The sequence below is a fragment of the Lutjanus erythropterus genome, chromosome 14 (genome assembly GCF_056507025.1).
Source record: "Lutjanus erythropterus isolate fLutEry1 chromosome 14, fLutEry1.hap2, whole genome shotgun sequence".
Classification (NCBI taxonomy): Eukaryota; Metazoa; Chordata; class Actinopteri; order Lutjaniformes; family Lutjanidae; genus Lutjanus; species Lutjanus erythropterus.
Genome location: NC_139330.1, coordinates 35,325,162 through 35,344,154, shown reverse-complemented (window position 1 = coordinate 35,344,154; position 18,993 = coordinate 35,325,162). Strand labels below are relative to the sequence as shown.

At 39.9% G+C, this 18,993-nt stretch overlaps 1 protein-coding gene across 2 annotated transcripts; it reads right to left on the bottom strand.

Moving 5' to 3' along the window:
* Positions 1 to 1,995: 1,995 nt before the first annotated feature.
* Positions 1,996 to 18,359, bottom strand: cep68 (centrosomal protein 68). Of its 2 annotated transcripts, none has more exons than XM_084736487.1 (9): positions 18,203 to 18,359; positions 11,651 to 11,742; positions 11,251 to 11,529; positions 8,349 to 9,422; positions 5,685 to 5,874; positions 5,278 to 5,477; positions 5,047 to 5,169; positions 2,559 to 2,655; positions 1,996 to 2,464 (listed from the first exon to the last, which is right to left on the bottom strand). In XM_084736487.1, exons 3-9 carry the CDS (start codon positions 11,509 to 11,511, stop codon positions 2,289 to 2,291), a joined length of 2,121 nt encoding a protein of 706 aa, XP_084592613.1. In that variant the 5' UTR covers positions 11,512 to 11,529; positions 11,651 to 11,742; positions 18,203 to 18,359; the 3' UTR covers positions 1,996 to 2,288. The 2 variants fall into 2 exon arrangements, with proteins under 2 accessions (XP_084592613.1, XP_084592614.1); XM_084736488.1 differs by having other exon boundaries at positions 5,278 to 5,474.
* Positions 18,360 to 18,993: the final 634 nt, after the last annotated feature.

Below are 18,993 nucleotides of genomic sequence, written 5' to 3'. Positions count from 1 at the left end.
TCTGTTTCTGATTTGCGACCTCGATTTTTCCTACTCTGTTCATCACAGCCAGGGCCAAAGCAAACGTCTGATGGGGACAACAGCTGATGTTTCGCAGATTCTGGTACAGATATTCAAAACTTCCTTGCCATAGTGAACACCCTGACCAATTTGATCTAACACATAGTGATTGTCTTCAGGATTATCCAGGTATATAATAGTTAAATGAATATATGAGTCAAGTCAGATCTTAAGCATTGATTGAGGACACATCTTTATACTGTCTTTGCCCATCAATAGCTGTTACTTTAGCAGACCAGTTAAATATATATTCAGACATTAAAATAATGTATTCACCTCACTGAAACATTATTTTTAATAACTAGAGTCTTTCATTTTAATGGAAATGAAATAAAATAATATACTTTAAAGTAGGGGTGTCCCAATCCGATATTGATATCGGATATCAGTCCGATATCAGCCAAAAAACGAGTATCGGATTTTATCGGACTGCATCTAAAATCTCCGATATATGCGCTCCGATAAGCAGTCCATTTTCTGCTCCAGAACTTCTATCCATAGGTGACTCTGGTTGCTGACTACTGTTCTCTGTTTGAGTAACATCACTCGATCAAGCCTTTTCTAACATTCTACACTACAAAATAAGTAATAAAAGTATGTATGATTCGTACCGATATCGTATCGGATCGATATTTGTATCGGCCAATACTCAAGGCTGCAATATCAGTATCGTATCAGAAGTGAAAAAGTTGTATCGGGACATCCCTACTTTAAAGATAAAATACGTAAATGGCTGAATGTAATAATAACCTTTATTGTAACTATGAAAGGATTCCTATATTAAAGCAGATTTAGCCCACTGATGATGCATTCACCTATAAATGACACACTGTTCTCACATACATGAAAGATACATCAGCTGCTTTTAATAATAAAAAGCATCTGTAGTGGTATCTATAGATATTCTGGCCCTAAATTACTTGACATGGGATCAAAACTAAACTTTGTAGTCTCACCCACTCCTACCAGAGGTGTGTCTTATTCATATTTTCTTATTTGTGACATTTCAAAAGTTCTCAAATTTGCTTGACAATCAGATGGAAACGCAGCTCATGAGATCAGATCAAAAGTGTGTGTGTGTGTTAAGGCTGTGTGTGTTGTGTTGAACATGTGGACAGTGACCACCTGTCCTCTCCACGTGATTACTTTGTAAAATCACAGCTGATAAGTTGAGAAGTTATTGATACCTGTTATAAAATCGGGTAGTAAAAATTCAGATCATAGTGCAAGTATACACATCCTACAGTAGAGGACAACACGGTGCATGCTGGGTGTGTCTGTGACTGTCCACCTCCTGTCAGCTGCTCAGAGGAACAGATGTAAACCTGATGTGTTGAAATGAGCTGGTCATGTCTTCAAACACTGACTCAACTGTCTGACATCACAGGACTGTGCTGCTGCAGTAATTATACATTTTTAACTCACATTCATGTGATCCTTCAGACAGAGGTTAGGAGCACTCTGAGGTCATGTACACTGTAAAAAATGTAAAAGTTGAGAATTCAAGGCAACACGCTGCAAGAGATTTTTGAGTTTTGAACTCAGCTGAAATTCTGCAGTTCTGAAAAAATTTGACCAACTACTGGTTTGTTGAGATAATTTACCTTTCTTCTCTGAATAAACTTAAAATCTTTTAAGTCTTAGAAACCCCCAAAAATGTATTTAAAAACATACTGAGTTAATTCATTAAAGTGAAAGTGAATAATGGTTAATTTTTTTTTTTTTTTCACTTAAAACCATTTCATTTTCAGACACAAAAATAATGACAAATCAGGTTCAACAATTTTTGAAATATATATTTTTTGAGTTTCTAAAACTCAAATATTAAAGTTTATCTAAAGAAGAAAAGTAAATTGTTTGAACTGAAGACTGGAGGTCAGCAAAGCTTTTAAAGTTTATTTTAAAGGGCTCACAACTCAAAAATCTACATTATAGTACATTACCATGAAATTTTGAGTTGTCTCAACTATTGTTTTTTTTTTGTATAGTGTATTATTCAATGTTATCAGTTCAGTTTAGACACTAAACTGGTCCCGAATGTTTCCTTCATGAAAGTTGTTTGTGAAATCACTTCATTAATAGATATGTATTATGCAAACATGTTTAAAAAAAGTAAGTTGTGCTTTTTGTGAAAAGTGTATTAAGACAGAATTGCTGGAAGGAAGTAAAAAAACATAGAAATAAAAATAAATAAGTAAAATAAATCAGATGCATGCCCTGCAGTCTGTTTACAAAGTGGACCCCTGGAGGCCCACAGGGCCAGGGTCCTCCTCTCTGCTCTGCGGGGCCGGACCAGGCTCGGTCAGGCTGTCCATGGCGGACAGGATGGAGGAGAAGAAGTGCTCCGAGTGGCTCTCCAGAGCTCCAGACTGTCTCTCTATCAGCAGCAGGGTGTCTCTTAGAACTGGAGAGGAGGAGAGAGGATGAAAAAAGACTTTAGTGGGAGAATGATGAGCTGAATGTTAGTTTTCATTTCATAGTACAGGTTAGAGACTGACATGGAGATGTGGTGTTGATGCAGCTGAGGAGGAGCTGTCCGGTGTGAAGAACGCAGGAGGTCAGAGGCTGGTGGCTGCTCACTTCTCTCTGAAAACTCTGACAACAAAACAAGACTTCACATTAGACCGTCAGCAGAACACAGCAAGCAACAAGTGAGTAAAGACTTTAGAGTTTTTGAGGTTAAAATGTGGAGTTGGGTCTGCTGAGGAAACAAGTTTGTGTTCAGTACAGGATCCTGTTTACACACTGGTTGTCTTTCATTCACAATAGTTGTGGACACACATTGTTTTCCTTGATTAGTGATGTTACAACCAGTACAATTACCTTTTATTAAAATTGTAATATTTATTGGATTTTTCCTTGAACATACAGACACAGGTATTGGGCATATTACAGGGATAGAACACCCAAAAATTACTATTCAGTCACTACTCGCCCTCCTGCCGATCCAGGGTCGGGTTTATTTTGTTAGTCTGAAAAACACTGCTGGAGTTTCACAGGAAAACAGTGTTGCAGAATAAAAACAATTTAACTGAATGGTGACCAGTTTTCAAATGGAAAAAAAACACACAAACACACACAAAAAAAAACATAAAATGCCTCCATATTGCTCGTTTGGTGTAATCCAAGTTTCCTAAACCCCTGACATGCCGCTCACTTGCACGCCCCCACCGTCACACTTCACACACACAGTTCAGACAGTGTGCACGAGAATGTGGCTCCAAGCTAAGGATCTACAGTGAAGATTCAGGCTAAAAATATGGTGGAAATTATGTCTTTCAAGTCAACTTGGCATGTCTGGGCTTTAGGAGACTTGGATTACCCCAGATGAGCAGTATGGAGGCATTTGTGTTTTTATTCTGTTGTCTTTTTTTCTGTATGAAAACTGGTCATCATTCACTTAAACTGTTTGGGAGACTCTGCAACATTGTTTTCCTGTGAAACTCCAGCAGATGTTCATGCTAAAAAAAGTAAACTTAAATCGGCATGAAGATGAGTAGGTAATGACTGAATTTTCATTTTTGGGTAAACTATGCCTCTAACCTCTGATTTTTTCACAGAAAAAAAACAGAACAAAAACATAACAGGCCACGGTTATAAGTGTCTGCTGTCAAAGAAGTGTGTATACAACTCTATTATTTTGAGCTTTATATATCATTAAGTCCATGTATAGTGTCCACTGTGTCTTAAATCATTGTTTCTTTCATTTACAAATAGAAACATTTTCTCTCAGTCTGAGCAAAAAGGTCATTTTTTCAGTGCTTTCTGGTAGAAGGATCTGTCTTGTACCAATTTCTTGTTATCACTTTCTTGCTTGTTATTAATAATATCCTGGTTAAACACCGATCATTATCAATGGCATAATCATTTATATTACCAAAGTACATAACTCTGCATTCCTTAGGTACTGGACATCCCAGAATGTTTTATGGCACTTATGTAACTTATGGCACTCCCAAAAAGTGTGTGCGTGGTTCACCTCTCTATTCCTGCATAACCTCCAACATGATTGTTGTGAATCTTCTTGTTTGCTCGTTATTATAATTATTTAATGTGTGATGAAATGGATGTACGAGTGCCTAAGTTGAGCTTCAATATATGTGTGTCAACAAGCCTGTATGGTGCACTGTAGGCTACAGATTTAAAATTCAAACACCACAGAACCAGCTGTATTTTAGGAAAAGATCACTATTTATACACATCCATTTAATTCTTCAGTATTACTGTCATTAATAATAGTTTATTTCTTTAATAAAACGTTATCCTCTGAGGAGAAAAATCCTCCCCTTTATTCAGCCCAGTCTATGTAATGATGAAACAATTTGATCCTGCTGCATTAATACAAAAACATGAATATCACATTTACATCAGTGTCATTCTGACAGTTTACATCAGTGAGGATGTTTTAGACCACAGCAGACAGCAAACTGCACACCGACACACACCGTGGAGATAAAGGGGAGAGACGGAGTCTGGACTCTTCATCATGGTTTAAAATAATGCAGCACAGTGACACAGAGGAGACGAGGGTCTGTCTGTCTGTTACTGAGACAGATGCTTTTGTCTGCAGTGTGTAAACCACAGAACTGTACAGTAACATCAGGACTGAAAAAAGTTCTGTCTCTCTCTCCTCCCTTGCAGTTCTGATTAATCGGCATGAAGTAATTAAGTATTTGAAAGTACACAAATTGGAGTAAAAAAAATAATAAAATCACACGACACACAAGTGTATAGTTATATTATGATTCATGATAGATAATTCATAAAGTGTTTATATCAAGTCACACATCAGTCCATATTCACACGCTCTCCAAAATCGAGTGCACACAACCAGGCAGTTTGACGCACGTCAAGACGCTTTCTGTGCGTGTTCTGTCATTTAGAACAATGGGTGTACTTCAAAACACAAGCGTCAGACGCCTTTAGTGTGTTTTGGCTTTAAAACCCAGCAGATAAAGCATTCTGCAGTATTACAGGACCTCTCACCTGATACTCAGCCAGAGACGACTTCACACTGTCAATGTCCACAGAGGGCGCAGCCAGCAGCTCCATCTTCTCTGATACTGCGTACAGCCGCTGGATGAGCTGCTCCAAGTGTGAACAGAACACCTGAACACACATTCATGAATACTTTTAGTATGTGATGGAGATAAAACCTGCAGGTTTTAGTTTTCAAACAGTCAGAACATTGTGTGGCACTTTGTTTAGTGTCTCTACCTGGATGTGCTGCATCAGGGAGTCTCTGTACTCCGTGTTCTCCTGGCTGCTCCTCTGGCTACCAGACAGACTGAGGCCACACAGCTGTTCTACCAGAGCCTCCACCTCCCTGAGACTGGACCGACTCAGTCCCCCTCCAACGGGCTCCACCCAGGCTCCACAACTCCTCCTCACTGCTGCAGAATCCCTGTGATCAGCTGCTGATGGACAAGGGATAGATTTTGACATTTCATCACCACAAACTAAACTCAATCCACCTCCACTGTGTGGGGTGGAGGCAGAAATTTCTCCAAACCTGAACAAATGAAAACCAGAACTATCTGCATAGAAAAACCACTAAAGAGGAAGTGAGAAAATCTGTTCTGTTACAAGCATACAGGTCAAAAATACGAACGTCCAATAAATACCCATCTGAGCAGCACTCATCTCCTCTCTGCCTGTCTCTGGCTCTTTGTCTTCAGCCTCCTCCTCCTCCTTGTCCTCAGCCTCCTGTCTCTCAGGCAGGGTGATGGAGGACAGGATGGAGGTGGAGCCGGGGCCCAGAGACTCCCAGCTGGCTGTGACAGGCCGGCTCAGCTGGGCTGTAACCTCCCTCACCTGCACACAGAAAGCACATACTGTCAGTCTTTGACTAAAGGATCACAGAAACAAGTGAACATTAAAGCTGAATAACACCAGTCCACTGTGTCCATCTGTCCCTCCACCATCGTGTTAAACTTTCAGTAAAGTGAACCTCTGTTTGAAGAGCTGATGAGGAGTCCAGATGACCCAGATGTTAAACATTTTAATGTCACTTTTCACATTGAACTGGATGGATTATAAATAATAAGCCTAAGCCCCATTTATTAAAGGGATAATATGCAATATTTTCCTTAAAAAACACAAACAAACAATGTCCAGATAAACATAATTCTTCTAAATCATCATTAGATTGTGAGGTGGTGTCTGTATCTGCACAGACGCTGCAGCCCTCTGCCTGCCCTCCCTATTATTTCCTTGTGTTTTGCTGTGTTTGTGATGTTTCTGGGCTTCAGCCTGTCTGGCAGAGGTGTGTAGCCCTGAGCCAATTACAGAGCATGGTTTTTGAGGTTGGAACTCTATAAAAACATAGCTCCACCTCTTTCCTCTGTTCAGAGGAAAGACTGAAGGCAGACAGACTGAAGGTTGTTTCAGCTGGATTCACGTGAAATCTGGCGATGTACGGAGGTGTGGGTGTGTTTATTTGTATTTAAGAATGTAACCGCTGTACGACAACCAGAAAATAACATTTTATTTCTCTGATTCACTGCTTTGTTGTCACTACTGCTGCTCGTTCTCTTAATTTACAGTCTATGTCTCTCTCCCTCTCATTTGTTGAGCGGAGGATGAGGGGCCGACGTGGCACGGTTAAACACTGTCGCAAATTCCACTTTTAAGATGTGACATGAAGTTAACAGACAGGAAGAAAAGTGGAAACTGAAACTACACTTTTTGTTTTATCAGTTTGTTTTTTTTCCCTAAATTTAAGCACTTTTATTTTGCTAATTGTGATACTAAGTTTTCAAAAATTCTCTGTTAAATATTTAATTTTTAAAAGAAGCCCTTCTTTTACTTAATATTTATAATATAATAATATAATAGTTCAATGTAAAGACTGACAATAAATATTGTTAGAAATTATTATAAAGTATTACTGAATTGTACTTTCTTTATTTGATTTGACACAGTCAGTTGTCAACTACAAACAGATGTTGATACATATACATATTTAAAAAAAAAAAATCACAAACATGTCTCTTTTTAAAGCACACCATGTAAACTGACTTTCTCTAACTCATTTATTTCTCTGACTGTCTCATGTGTCTCTGATGGACGTTTAATGGAGGTGCTTTTGTTCTGTTCTCTCACTCCAGCTCTCTATCTGCAGCTCTACCTTTCTCCACTTAGTCAACACTGTGACTGGACACGTTGATACACACTGCAGTAATGGAGCAATAGTAAGGGTGTGTATCTCACTGACTGAGACCGATTCAATACATATCTCGATACATGTTCAACAATACGATATGTCTTATAAATCTTTAAATGGCCAACGATTTGGTTCGATATGATTCAGCTCTGTCATGATACGATACAATGCAATACAAGACAATGCAATGAGTACGTCTTTATATTTTGATTCAACTAATGCTACATTTGTAGAGTGCTGTTAGTTGCAAAAAAATCCTGATAGTTTTACTAAATACAGTAACAGTAGAGACAGAGAGGAGACATTACAGTGATGTTTATATCTTATTATGAGTCTCATGTGTAAATGAGATACTGCAGCCTAAATGAGAATCTGTGAACAAACTTTAAAACTCTTTAAAATATTAGTGTCTCTGCAGTAAGATGATCAGCTGCTCTGTTTCATATGAAGAGTGCTGTGGTTTTGATTAGTGTGGAGGAACAGTGAAGTGTTACCTGCTCTCACAGTGACATGACGTCTCTGTGGACACGTTTTGCATAAATGATCTGCAGCAGCGTTTCTCATCTTTCTTATAAAACCCAAACTTATTCTACACTTGCACACTTTGAAAGTTTGGTGGTATGACATGGTACAATGTCACTTCTGTCGCTGTTTTCAGGGTCGTCTCTTTTAAGTAAATGAAGAGGAGACACAGGAGAGGGAGAAGGGAGCGCTTGTTTTTGTGATTGCGGCAGCAGACGTCCAGCGAGAGCGGTGCAGGCAGAGACAGCAGGAGAGAGAAGACGGAGGAAAGTTAACAGTGGCAGCTCCCTGATGGCAAAAATGAAACGTATAAATGTCCTAATGAGATGTATAGATATGCTAGTGCTGCATCGATTTGTTTCTGATTCATGTTCAGCTTTTTACCGATGCAGGGCCATCTGAACCGATGCACTCGTATCTAACACATTAAAGTCCGATGTATCGGGTGTATAAGTGTTGCAGATTTATCCGAGCCATTACAAACAAACAAGCAACCTGAAAATGCAGATATCTTTTTGATAGAAAATAATTCAAAGTGTGAGTTATTTGTAGTGAATCTGTAGTCCCTGAGTAAAAGTCCATGAGTGTCCACAGCACTGACCTGCCTGGACAGCAGCTGCAGCTCCTCCAGCTGGTCTGGAAGAGGCCGGAACTCGTCATCCAACTCCCCACAAACACACCTGGACCGTGGGAGGACACTGGTGGAGCAAATAACAGCGGTGGAGATGGAGGAGGACAGAAGACGGTGCTGATGATGGTGACCATGGTGACCACTCATTCCGTCTCTGTTCTTACTACTGTCCAGACTGTCCAAGGACAAACCCACAGGGTCTGTGAAGGACAGCGGGGTGCTGGAGGGCAGATCATCTGACGATCTGGTAGATGCCTGTGGGTCAGGTGTGCTATGACCCAAATTGAGGGTGCTTCTGTCTCTGCTCTGCTCTGTCCGGCTTACAGAAAACTCCAACCCAGACAGGCTGGTGGAGCTACAAAGGTGGTCCAGTTCAATCCCTGAGTCCTGCAGATTTTGATCTGATTGGAAGAGAGAGTCTCCCTGGAGCTTGGAGCTGTCCCACTCAGTGACCACCTGTCCTGGTCTCAGAGGGTAGGTGTAGTCCAGCAGGGCCTGGTACTCCCTGTTTGGATCCCAGCCTGCAGAGCGCCTGTCTGGAGATGGAGGCAGAGTTTCAGGGATGGCACAGGCCCAGTAGTTCCTCTGATAGGGAGACATTGGTTGTCCTTTTGACTGCCCTCCAGAAGAGGACAGTTTAGTCTCTCCCCTCTCCCTCCCCCCATGTCTTTCCTGAGTCTGGCTTGGCCTGGAGGACGCTGAACGAGGGGTGTAGGTGGGATTCAGGACAGTGGAGGTTAGTCGTGGCCTCAGAGGAGGGTTTAGTCTCTGGACCTCCAGGATGGAGCTGGAGAGGCTCCGCTGAGCTGATCTGCTGCCAAGGAAAGGTGATCCAAACGTGGGTTCTTCATGGCACCTGGACCTGGACCTGAGCTCTGAGACACCCAAGGGTGAGCCGAGGTCTTCTCTAGAGGCTGAGGGAGAGGAGATGTCGCTGTGAGAGTGGCTGAAGCTCTCTGGGGTCAGCTTAGCTCTCGCTCTGGTCAAGAAGCTCATGTCAGTGTGTGGCTGAGTTTCTTCTCTTCTGCTGACACCAAACGTCTCCTACAAGGCACAAAACTGACAGAATTAAAAATGGATAATGTAACATTACTGGCTTCATCTGCCTGTTGGAGTAAATCTTTTTTGGCATTCAGACATATACTGTACGTCTCCACAGAGGGAGTGCTGTCCCCTGCTGGAGGACAGCGCTGAATTCCACAGTACGGATCTGTGGTTTCTGAGGTTTTTTCAAGCTAAAAACACCAGGTGCTCTTGTGAAAAAAAAAAGCTGCGAGTGTTTGAGAGCACATTGGAGGAACAACTGAGATGCTTTCATTTACTCCTTGAGTGTCACATCTGCAACCTGGTTTTGATCCGTCCTCCACATGGCTTCATGTCCCACCAGGAGAAGCAAGTTTTTCGACTGCTTGATTGTATTGACTTGCTCAGGTTTTGTTGGTTCGGTCATTTTTCTTGATTTTTGTGCTTCTTTCAAGGGTATACAAATAGTTGTATTGTTGTCTGTTTTTATGATCACCAGTCTGCACTGGGTCTTTTATTTTAAAAAATTCACTACATTCTGTACGCTACTGCTGTGTTCGACCTCCTGCCGGATGATCTGCTCTGTGCAGCTTGACTCGGCATCCATCAAAAATAGATCGTATTTGAACTGAAGCAGAGTGGATAGGTGCTTCTGGGAAACGCTGCAGCCCATCTGATGGAATCACAAGCATCGTGTAGAAAAGCCACTATCAGCCCCAGAGGCCACAGCTTAGCTGTGCCCAGTGAACTCAGACAGTTAGGTCTGTAACTAATGATTATTTTCATTATTGATTAATCTGTCAGTCATTTTCATGATTAACTGTTTAGTTTGTGAGATTTCAAAAAATTGTGAAAAATGCTCATCACAATTTCCCAGAGCTCAAGGTGACATCCTCTCCTTGCTTCTTTTGCCCAAAACTCTTCATTCACTGTCATAAATGACAAAGAAAAACAACTCCTCACATTTAGGAAGCTGGAACCAGCAAATGTTGAAATGAATTATTCCTAGAAAAAAATCACTCAAATAATTAATCAATCATCAAAATCGTTGATAACTAGTTTTCTTTTGATCGACTAATCAGTTAATCATTGCAGCTCCACTTTGGTTGATCAACAAACGTTGCAGATAGTGTGTGTTATAAGCAAACACTGACTGTATTGTTGACACAAGGCAGAGGATGAAGAGAAGGCTGCAGACTCATGGCAAAAAAAATATTCCTCAAAGCATTATTTTTCATGTTGATACTGTGGTTGTTTGAGGATGTTATTTGGTACCAAAATGAACACTCAGAGACCAGCAGTATCATTTTCTGCTCCATTGTTGTTCAGTACTTCTACATGTAGGATGTGACAGTTGGTTTATGAGGTTTTTGTCCCGCCCCTCCTTCACTGTGATTGAACAGCTGAGTAAAAAGTGAAAGCAACGAGTGCAACATTTTACCACAGTATTAATATTTTTTAACTCTTGACAATGAGAAAAACTGGTAAATGTGCAGTGCTCAGCATAGAAACTCAGCAGCTCATTCAAAAATATACTGGCCACAGGAAAAAATACTTTGGTGGACACAGGCCTTAAGCTAGTGGAATGAGACACACATTTAATAGCTTGTCATTACATCAGTGTTCAAAGTGTTATGGAAATGTTATTAGGCCCAACTTAGTCAAAGTGCCGCTGTGACTTTTAAAGAAATGTGACTTGGACTCATACATGTCAAACTATCATCATGTTTACAGAATCAATAATACACACATCTGAAACAATAGTTAATAAAGTTCAAAACATGCAGAATCATTTATTTTAGACAAAGAAACATTCTACAGCAGCAATAAAGAAATATTGACTCCTCACCTTCTCAGTGTTCCTCTGTGGATGTGTCTTCTTTAAGATGGATGTATGCTGTTCTGCAGAGAACAGAGGCTTCCTCATCACATACTGTCTGTCTGTCAGATACCTGGAGGTGGGCGCCATAGTAACACTTTTGTGTGCCCCCCCTCTGTCTCCTTCTCTCTCTGTCTCACTGTCTTTTGTCGCTGGACTACGGAACCTCCTGCTGTGTTTGAACTCTGGCAAATGCATCTTCCATCGCTGGCTGCGTCCTCTGGTGTCCATTGTCCAATGTGCTGTCAACTGAAGGAACAGAACAATTTAGTACAATTCAGCTTTTTATTCTAAGAAAGGTTCAAATGTGATGCTTTTTTATCACTGAAACTTTATTTAGTATGTGATTCTTTTGGTTTCATTCATGCACCTTAAAGGAGCTGTGGGGTCGTGCCAGAGTTCTTTGTCCAGTGTTCTCTCAACAACAAACATCATGGAGCTGCGTTGATTCACACAGGAGCACTGGAATGACACAGTAAAGAAGAATTATGCTGTAACTAAGACATTCCACTGCTTTAAAGCTGCATTTTTTCATTTTTTGACCACTTGGTTGTAGCACAACAAGTTGAAAACATCATATACTGTATGTATAATCTATCTCGCATCAAATTAGCAAATTTAGATTGTCTTTTTGCCAAATTTCTGGCATTTTAAAAATTGAGCAATTAACTGAAAAAAAACCCCAGACAGATAGATATAAAAAAATCAAAAGAGAGGAGTTTCTAGCCTGGCATTACCTGACTAAAGTCTCAAAAGAAAACATGAGTTTGACAGATTCGTCTGGTTCCCAGGCTACAAAGAAGCACAAACCAGGTCCAAAATGTGGTATTTTGGTCTCTACAGCAGACATTAGCATGATGATGAATGAAAACACAAATTTTACTTTTAGCTTTGTTTTTGGTTTTTAAAAAGACAATGTATTTAAAGGTAAAATATGCTTTAATCAGCAGGGATTCCTGGGGATACCCCAGAATACAGATAAGTGGAGATTATAGCTTCAAATCAATAATGCAAAACCATTTGTTCCAGACAAACACACATATCTAAGCTGTGCATTCACACTTGCAGTTGCTTAGTGAGTGGAATGTGTCTACCTGTTGTTGTGGAGTCACTAAGCAGCAGGTCTGATAAGCAGTATGCAGTCGGGTCCAGGGAGTGTAATGATATATGCTCACCTCCTCACCTGACTGCATGCTCAGACCTGCCTGTGCTCACCACACCAACGAGGAAGAACACTGCCTGTCCAGGGCCTTGGACTGCTGCTGACACAGCAGCAGTGTGGTCAGAGCTGTGGACACGTCATGTTAAAAACTCAGCACCACTACTGGGAACAACACTGAGAGAAAAGCAAGCAGGCCTTCACATAAACAGAGAACTACCAGTTATTATTCTACAGACAGCTCTGATGAGCACATCAGTTCTGTAAAACATTCATTTCTGAAGCACAAACTGTCCTTATTCAACAAGTGGCTTAAAATGATGTCAGATGGGGCACAGTTACTGACATTTCTAGACTAACAAGGCAGACCAAAGCAAGAGAGAACTTGTGAGCTTCAGAGGTAAACTACACAGAGTGTACATTATCAGTAAATACATCTGTAATTGTTGTGTTGTGGTTTAAAGCGATAGTTCACCCAAAAATGAAATTTCACCCAGTATCTCCTCACCCCTGTGCTGATGTGAGGATGGGTGAAGATCTCCAGTTCACTAAACACTCCTGGAGCTTCAGCAGAAAACAGTGTTGCAGCTAAATCCAGTACAATTGAAGTGAATGGTGACCAGTTTTAAAATGTAAAAACAGAACACAAAAAAACTCCCAAAAAGATGCCATTTACACCATGTTTTTAGACTAAATGTCAACTGTAGCCTTTCAGACCTGATCCTCATGCAGACACCTGAAGCGGGTACACAGGCTCTCACCCAAGTGACGCAGCTGCAGCAAAGAAATGAAGTTGTCGAAGTCCTTGGACATTTTCTTCTTGGTTGAGAGTTTGAAAAGTCAACTGTGCGTGTAACAAGTCACTTTTTCTGAGCAGATCTCTTTCTGTTGTCTGAGTCTCTTCCAGGTAGCATGTAAACACAGATGTGAAGGTATTGTGAGATCTCGTATATCTTGTGTCGCGCCGCTTGGGCGAGAGCTTGTGTACCCTCTTCAGGTGTCTGCATGAGGATCAGGTCTGAGAGGCTACAGTTGACATTTGGGCTAAAAATGTGGTGTAAATTGTGTCTTTTTGGGTCAAATTTTAATGTCAGGGCTTATGGACACTTGGAATACACCACACAAGCAGTATGGAGACATTTTGTCGAGTTTTTTGTGTTCTATTTTTACATTTTAAAACTGGTCACCATTCACTTCAATGGTACTGGATTTGGCTGCAACACTGTTTTCTGCTGAAGCTCCAGGAGTGTTTAGTGAACTGGAGATCTTCACCCATCCTCACATCAGCACAGGGGTGAGGAGATACTGGGTGAAATTTAATTTTTGGGTGAACTATCACTTTAATTGGTTACTGTAATAATTCATCATTAACATCCCTAACAGACCAGGGCTGCTTCTAAACTTTGTTCAGTGCTGTGGTATTCACATGGTCTTCCAGCAGGTCCCCATGCTGTGCCTTTAATGCTTTCCTGAGGCAAGTAAATTCTGTGTTCAGGCAAGTGGAATATCTCATGCAGCTGTCTGAATGGGCAAGAGAATTTTTTTTCAGGCAATGTTTAAAATTATCACTAAATAAATTGTCCTCAGTTTTAACAGCTTTCTGAATGTTTTCTCACTGTTAGACTAGTCAACTAGTCTGAATTAAAATTTGTGTTTAGTTGAAGACTTAATTTATTTGGGTTGTGGACAATACAAGACATTTAAAGACATCATCTTGGGCTTTGGGAAACACTGATCAACATTTTTCACCATTTTTTGGGGGGCATTTTATGGACCAAATATCTAATCAAGAAAATAATCAACAGATCAATACTGAAAATAATCATTAGTTGAAGCCCTATTATCATGTTTAATCTAGGGTGGCAATATCTATGCAATGTCAGAAAATAGTGAAAAATATCCATCCCAATTTCTTTGATGTCTTTATTTGTCTTGTTTTGTCAGTCCAACACCAGAAGATATTCAGTGTAATATGATAACAAACAGAGAAAAGTGGGAAATCTCCACATTTGAAAAGCCTTCTGTATGGAGTCACACTGCTGCCTTATGATGACTGTTTAAATACATAAAATCAGGCTGCAGTGTGACTTGATCTCTTTGTAGCATCACTTCCCTTTTACCGCACTTTGACACACTGCCCGTTCGACATGGCAAAAAGAGGAAACTACATTTAAATTTGAAGGTGTGTAATATCAGTAACCTGGACACAGCAAGCCTGTTTTCACCAACAGAACAGACATGCAGATACTTTTAGTTTTACTTCTCCAGGTTTGGAGATGTCTCTGAGGTTTCTGCCTCCACCCTAGGGCTGCAACTAACAATTATTTTCATCATTGATTTATATGTCAATTATAGTTGCATTGATTAATCATGATTGATTGTTGAATTATCTGGGAATCTGGGTTGTGAGTAAGACAAGACATTTGAGGACGTCATCTTGGACTTTGGGAAACACTGATTGACCTTTTTCCACCTTTCTCTTTTAAAACAAACAACTAAAAAACGATTAATCGAAAAAATCATCAGTGTTTCCCAGTTCAAGAGGACATCCTCAAATTTTGTCGTCTCGTTAGGATTTGGGGTGGTGGGCGACCCTCTCACACTATCCCCCATTGTGATGGTGTGCCTGGTTTCCATGGTGATGGCCTAGACAAGGTGGTACTAGACTCAAGAGGGAAATGTCAGTCAAGTCTACAACAGAACAAAGAGCCTGGGATTAAGTGAACTTGCTCCTCTGTTGAACTGGAACAGCTCGGACAAATATGATCTACTGCAAAACCATCTGCTCATTAAAACCTGCACACACTGGATCTGATCATGATGTCCAGCAGCTGATATACACACATGCACAGCTGCAGGATGCTGTGTCTGTCTGAAAAGAAGAAAGAATCACTATTAAACATGTTCAGCTCTTCACTTAAATAGAAATGTGTACATGCATCACCAGAAAATCTAAGTACCTGCTTATATTCTACTTTAAAGGAGCAATCTGTAGCTATTGTGTGTGCAAACTGAGTATAACAGTCCAAACAGTGAGCTGGAACTGTACATTAAATGGGCTGTAATTCTGTTTAATACGCAGCCCCCTCCTCCACAGACCCCCACATTGCTGTATTTTCTGTAGATCCACTTATAAATTATTTTTTACCTCTATAGAGTGGTTGACATACAGTCAGTGGTTCACAAACTTTCCTCTCTTATGTCCACTTTTTGGACTTTTCTTTCCAAACATAAAGATCTACATGCTGTTCTTCATTCACAATTATACACATTATAAAAAGCATGACACCCACTATCCTCTTACATCACACCAGAGTCATGTTCACTCAGTGGTTCTGCTCAGAAACAGCAGTGTACACTAGCTACTGTTGTCTGAGTCTGACTGCGAATAACCAACATTAATAAGTGCAAAATTAATGCAACACAACAGACATATATCGACCACTGCCAATACTGAATATCATCTTATTTACTGATAGGCTGACTACACTTGATAAGGTGAATACCTATATCGACACTTGGTCGATGAATCAATGCATCCCTACTCTGATTAGGATTACACAATGTCTACCAAACTGGTGTACGATGATGTCCACAGTGAAACATCTCGATGGACGATGATATCACTGCTGGGTCTAAAAGGGGCTTTGTCAGATCACCACTTCTGTAATTTAGTTGTGTTTGAAAAGGAAATATTAAACACGACATGGACATAGTGCACTGAACAGCAGCAACAGCTTCTTATTTTCTCTCTCCAAATATCAAAAACAGAACTACACAACAACTCTACATCAACTCTGAGGGGACACACTACCTCAAATACAGAAGGCATTAAAATGATGATGTTACAGTGGTCCAGGGCTCAGTGGCCAATGACTCGGATATTTTCCCGACAGCAAACCTGTCCATCAGTATGTGACAATAAAACGACAGCCAAGCTGCTCCTTCATTAGACAAACATCAGCCATGATGCCTCAAATATGGAATGAAAACACAGACGCACAGTGAAATTAGGGTTGGGAAGTATGTGTTTTTTCATGCCTTCATATCTTCCATTTCACTGAGGTATATGGTGTATGGTGGTATTAGGGCTGCACAATTAATCAGAATTTTATCAAAATCACAATATGGTTTTCTACAGTTTTCAAATAACAGGAGGTGCAATATTTGTCAATATTTGTTTAATATTTGTTTGTTAATTTGCAAAATGTGCATCAAAAAACTTTTAAAATAATGAATATCATGAGGCAGAGATGTCCTGTCCTACAAACCAGATTCTACAGACTTAAAAAAAACATTTTTATTTGGTATTCCTGCCAAAAAAAGGCATAACATGTTTAAAATAATTGTAATTAGATATTTTTTTCAAAATCATTCTGCCCTAGACATTATTTGCATGAAAAAACAAATTGTCAAAAGCTGGTGGCAGAAGTCATTGTAGCATAATGCTGTCTAGCTCACAATGTTGTGTGTCTAAAAATGAGCCTTGCTAGACAAGTCTTGCTGGGCTTTAACACTTATGGCCCATGAAGAGATAGGAAATAAGTGCCCTTATTCCATAGATTGTTGCTGGAGGACCAGATGACACTTGTTGCTGTGGACACCTTACGATCATTTGGCTGAATGAAGATGATTTACAGATGTACCATATGGCTGATAAACTGCTTCTGTAGTTGTAAGGAGTCATGTCAAAATCAAGTTATATGCAGCAATATTTTCATGGTTCCATATCAGGTCAGTAACTGATTAGCTAGGAAACCTATAGGGCAGAAATGACCAGTCAATTATTTCTTTTGCCCTCCAAACAATACTCCTGTTGGCTAAGCTGTAATGAATTAATTTCATTTATTGTTTTTATTTTCTGTCAATAAAAAACAGTTGCATCTTCTATGTTTCAGATAAATTTATTCATGATGACAGTACTAAAAATCAAACCTTGATACTGCCCAAGCCTAATCGAAAAGTCACATCTCACTGCTTTCCCTATTAGTTTTTAGTGTGCGGGCCAATCAGCAGTAAGTCTGAGTGGTCAGCAGTGGGACATAAACTGTATACTGTACTCAGACAGTCCATTCATGTATTCAGACATGAACATAGAGGTGGATGTAACTTCATGTTCGAGCCTTTGTTCAAACTTGAATACACTGGATGTCAAACACAAGTGACACTGGTCAATGTGGGACATCAGAGGAAACCATGGCAACAGGCAGTGACACCAAACACAAGTGACCTACACAAAGCAGTGAGTGAGGAGCCATTGTCACAGTCCATGTAAGGCTGTGTGTCCTGACTCCTGCGGTTACATCTACACACGAACATGACAGAACTGAAGAGACTGAGTTAAACTGCCTGCAGAGCTTCACACTGTGGGATTAAAGCAGCAGGTTTAGAGATTTCACTAATATAAAAGCTGTGCAACACAACATGTATTAAACTCCTTTCAAAAACCCTGCAAGTTGATGTTTTCTTGCTTATAGACAAACATAACGTTACATATCCACTTGAATCCAACTTTAACCATTTCTTTTGGATCTTCTTGTAAATTCGGCATCATTATGATCCACCAAGCTACGCTTTCTTTTCATAAAATCTCTTTTTTAAAGTATTTGTCACTTTCTCCATCGCCCACTACCGTGTAGCCTGTTTTGTCAGCTGAAGGCAGACTTCTCGATAAAATATCAAAACAGTCTGATTAATAAACGCTTCATAAAGCCATCACAACCATCTATCAGTGTAAAAACAACACCTATCACTCATACTCACTACATTTAGCACCGTGGTTCATCAGGGAGCGGCCAGTTGTTGGAGCTTTGTCGCCACAGCCTCCTTCCTCTCACCGTGTTGCATTCATGTGCCGTTCTTCAAATCCTGTGCTGCTTCGGTCCTGCCTGAACTCCTCCAATACTAGATTTTTCAGAATATTAGTCATTGGTAAATGGTCGCTGTCATTTTGCATATTTATTTGCCACTCGGTTATAATTAAAACCAACTCTTTTGAAAAAAGAAGAAGAAGAATTACAGTTTTTTACAGCATGTATGCTACATGCACTGTGTGTGGGAGGGATGTGGTTACATTTCAAGATTGCAAAAGTAATAATTGACATAAATGCCAAACAATAACAGACAAAATGCGCGTCAGTCATGTTATTACTTTGTGAGAGGAAATACATAATTACAATATTGCTGACGGCAAGTGAAGGCAACATAAGAAACGTACAACAGAGTTCATTTTGAAATGGGAGGAGCAGACTGATGTTGCTCTTTACTCCCCTCTAGCGGGTAAAATAAGAAGTATATACACATGAAAAGTATAATTAAAAGTTTTTTATAAGTAAAATAAAATAACATAAAATAAAATAAAACATATTTTTTTCATCATGTCTGTCACTAATACTCATAGAAATCATATATGATCACCCAAATCACAGGTAATCCACACCAGATCACTCATTCAGAGACCCACTGTAGATTTCTATGGCCACCTGCTTTTACCTTTTATATTTATTTATATTCTTATTTTTATTATTATTGTTCTATTTTATTGAATTATCCAA

What these genes read in the sequence shown, in the direction of transcription:
- cep68 (XM_084736487.1), bottom strand. Translation starts at nt 11,511, where the DNA reads ATGGACACCAGAGGACGCAGCCAGCGATGGAAGATGCATTTGCCAGAG. An exon ending in CGTCTCTGGCTGAGTATCAG is followed by an intron (nt 2,656 to 5,046) that starts GTGAGAGGTCCT and finishes TTTTGTTGTCAG; the next exon opens with AGTTTTCAGAGAGAAGTGAG. An exon ending in CATCAACACCACATCTCCAT is followed by an intron (nt 2,465 to 2,558) that starts GTCAGTCTCTAA and finishes CCTCCTCTCCAG; the next exon opens with TTCTAAGAGACACCCTGCTG.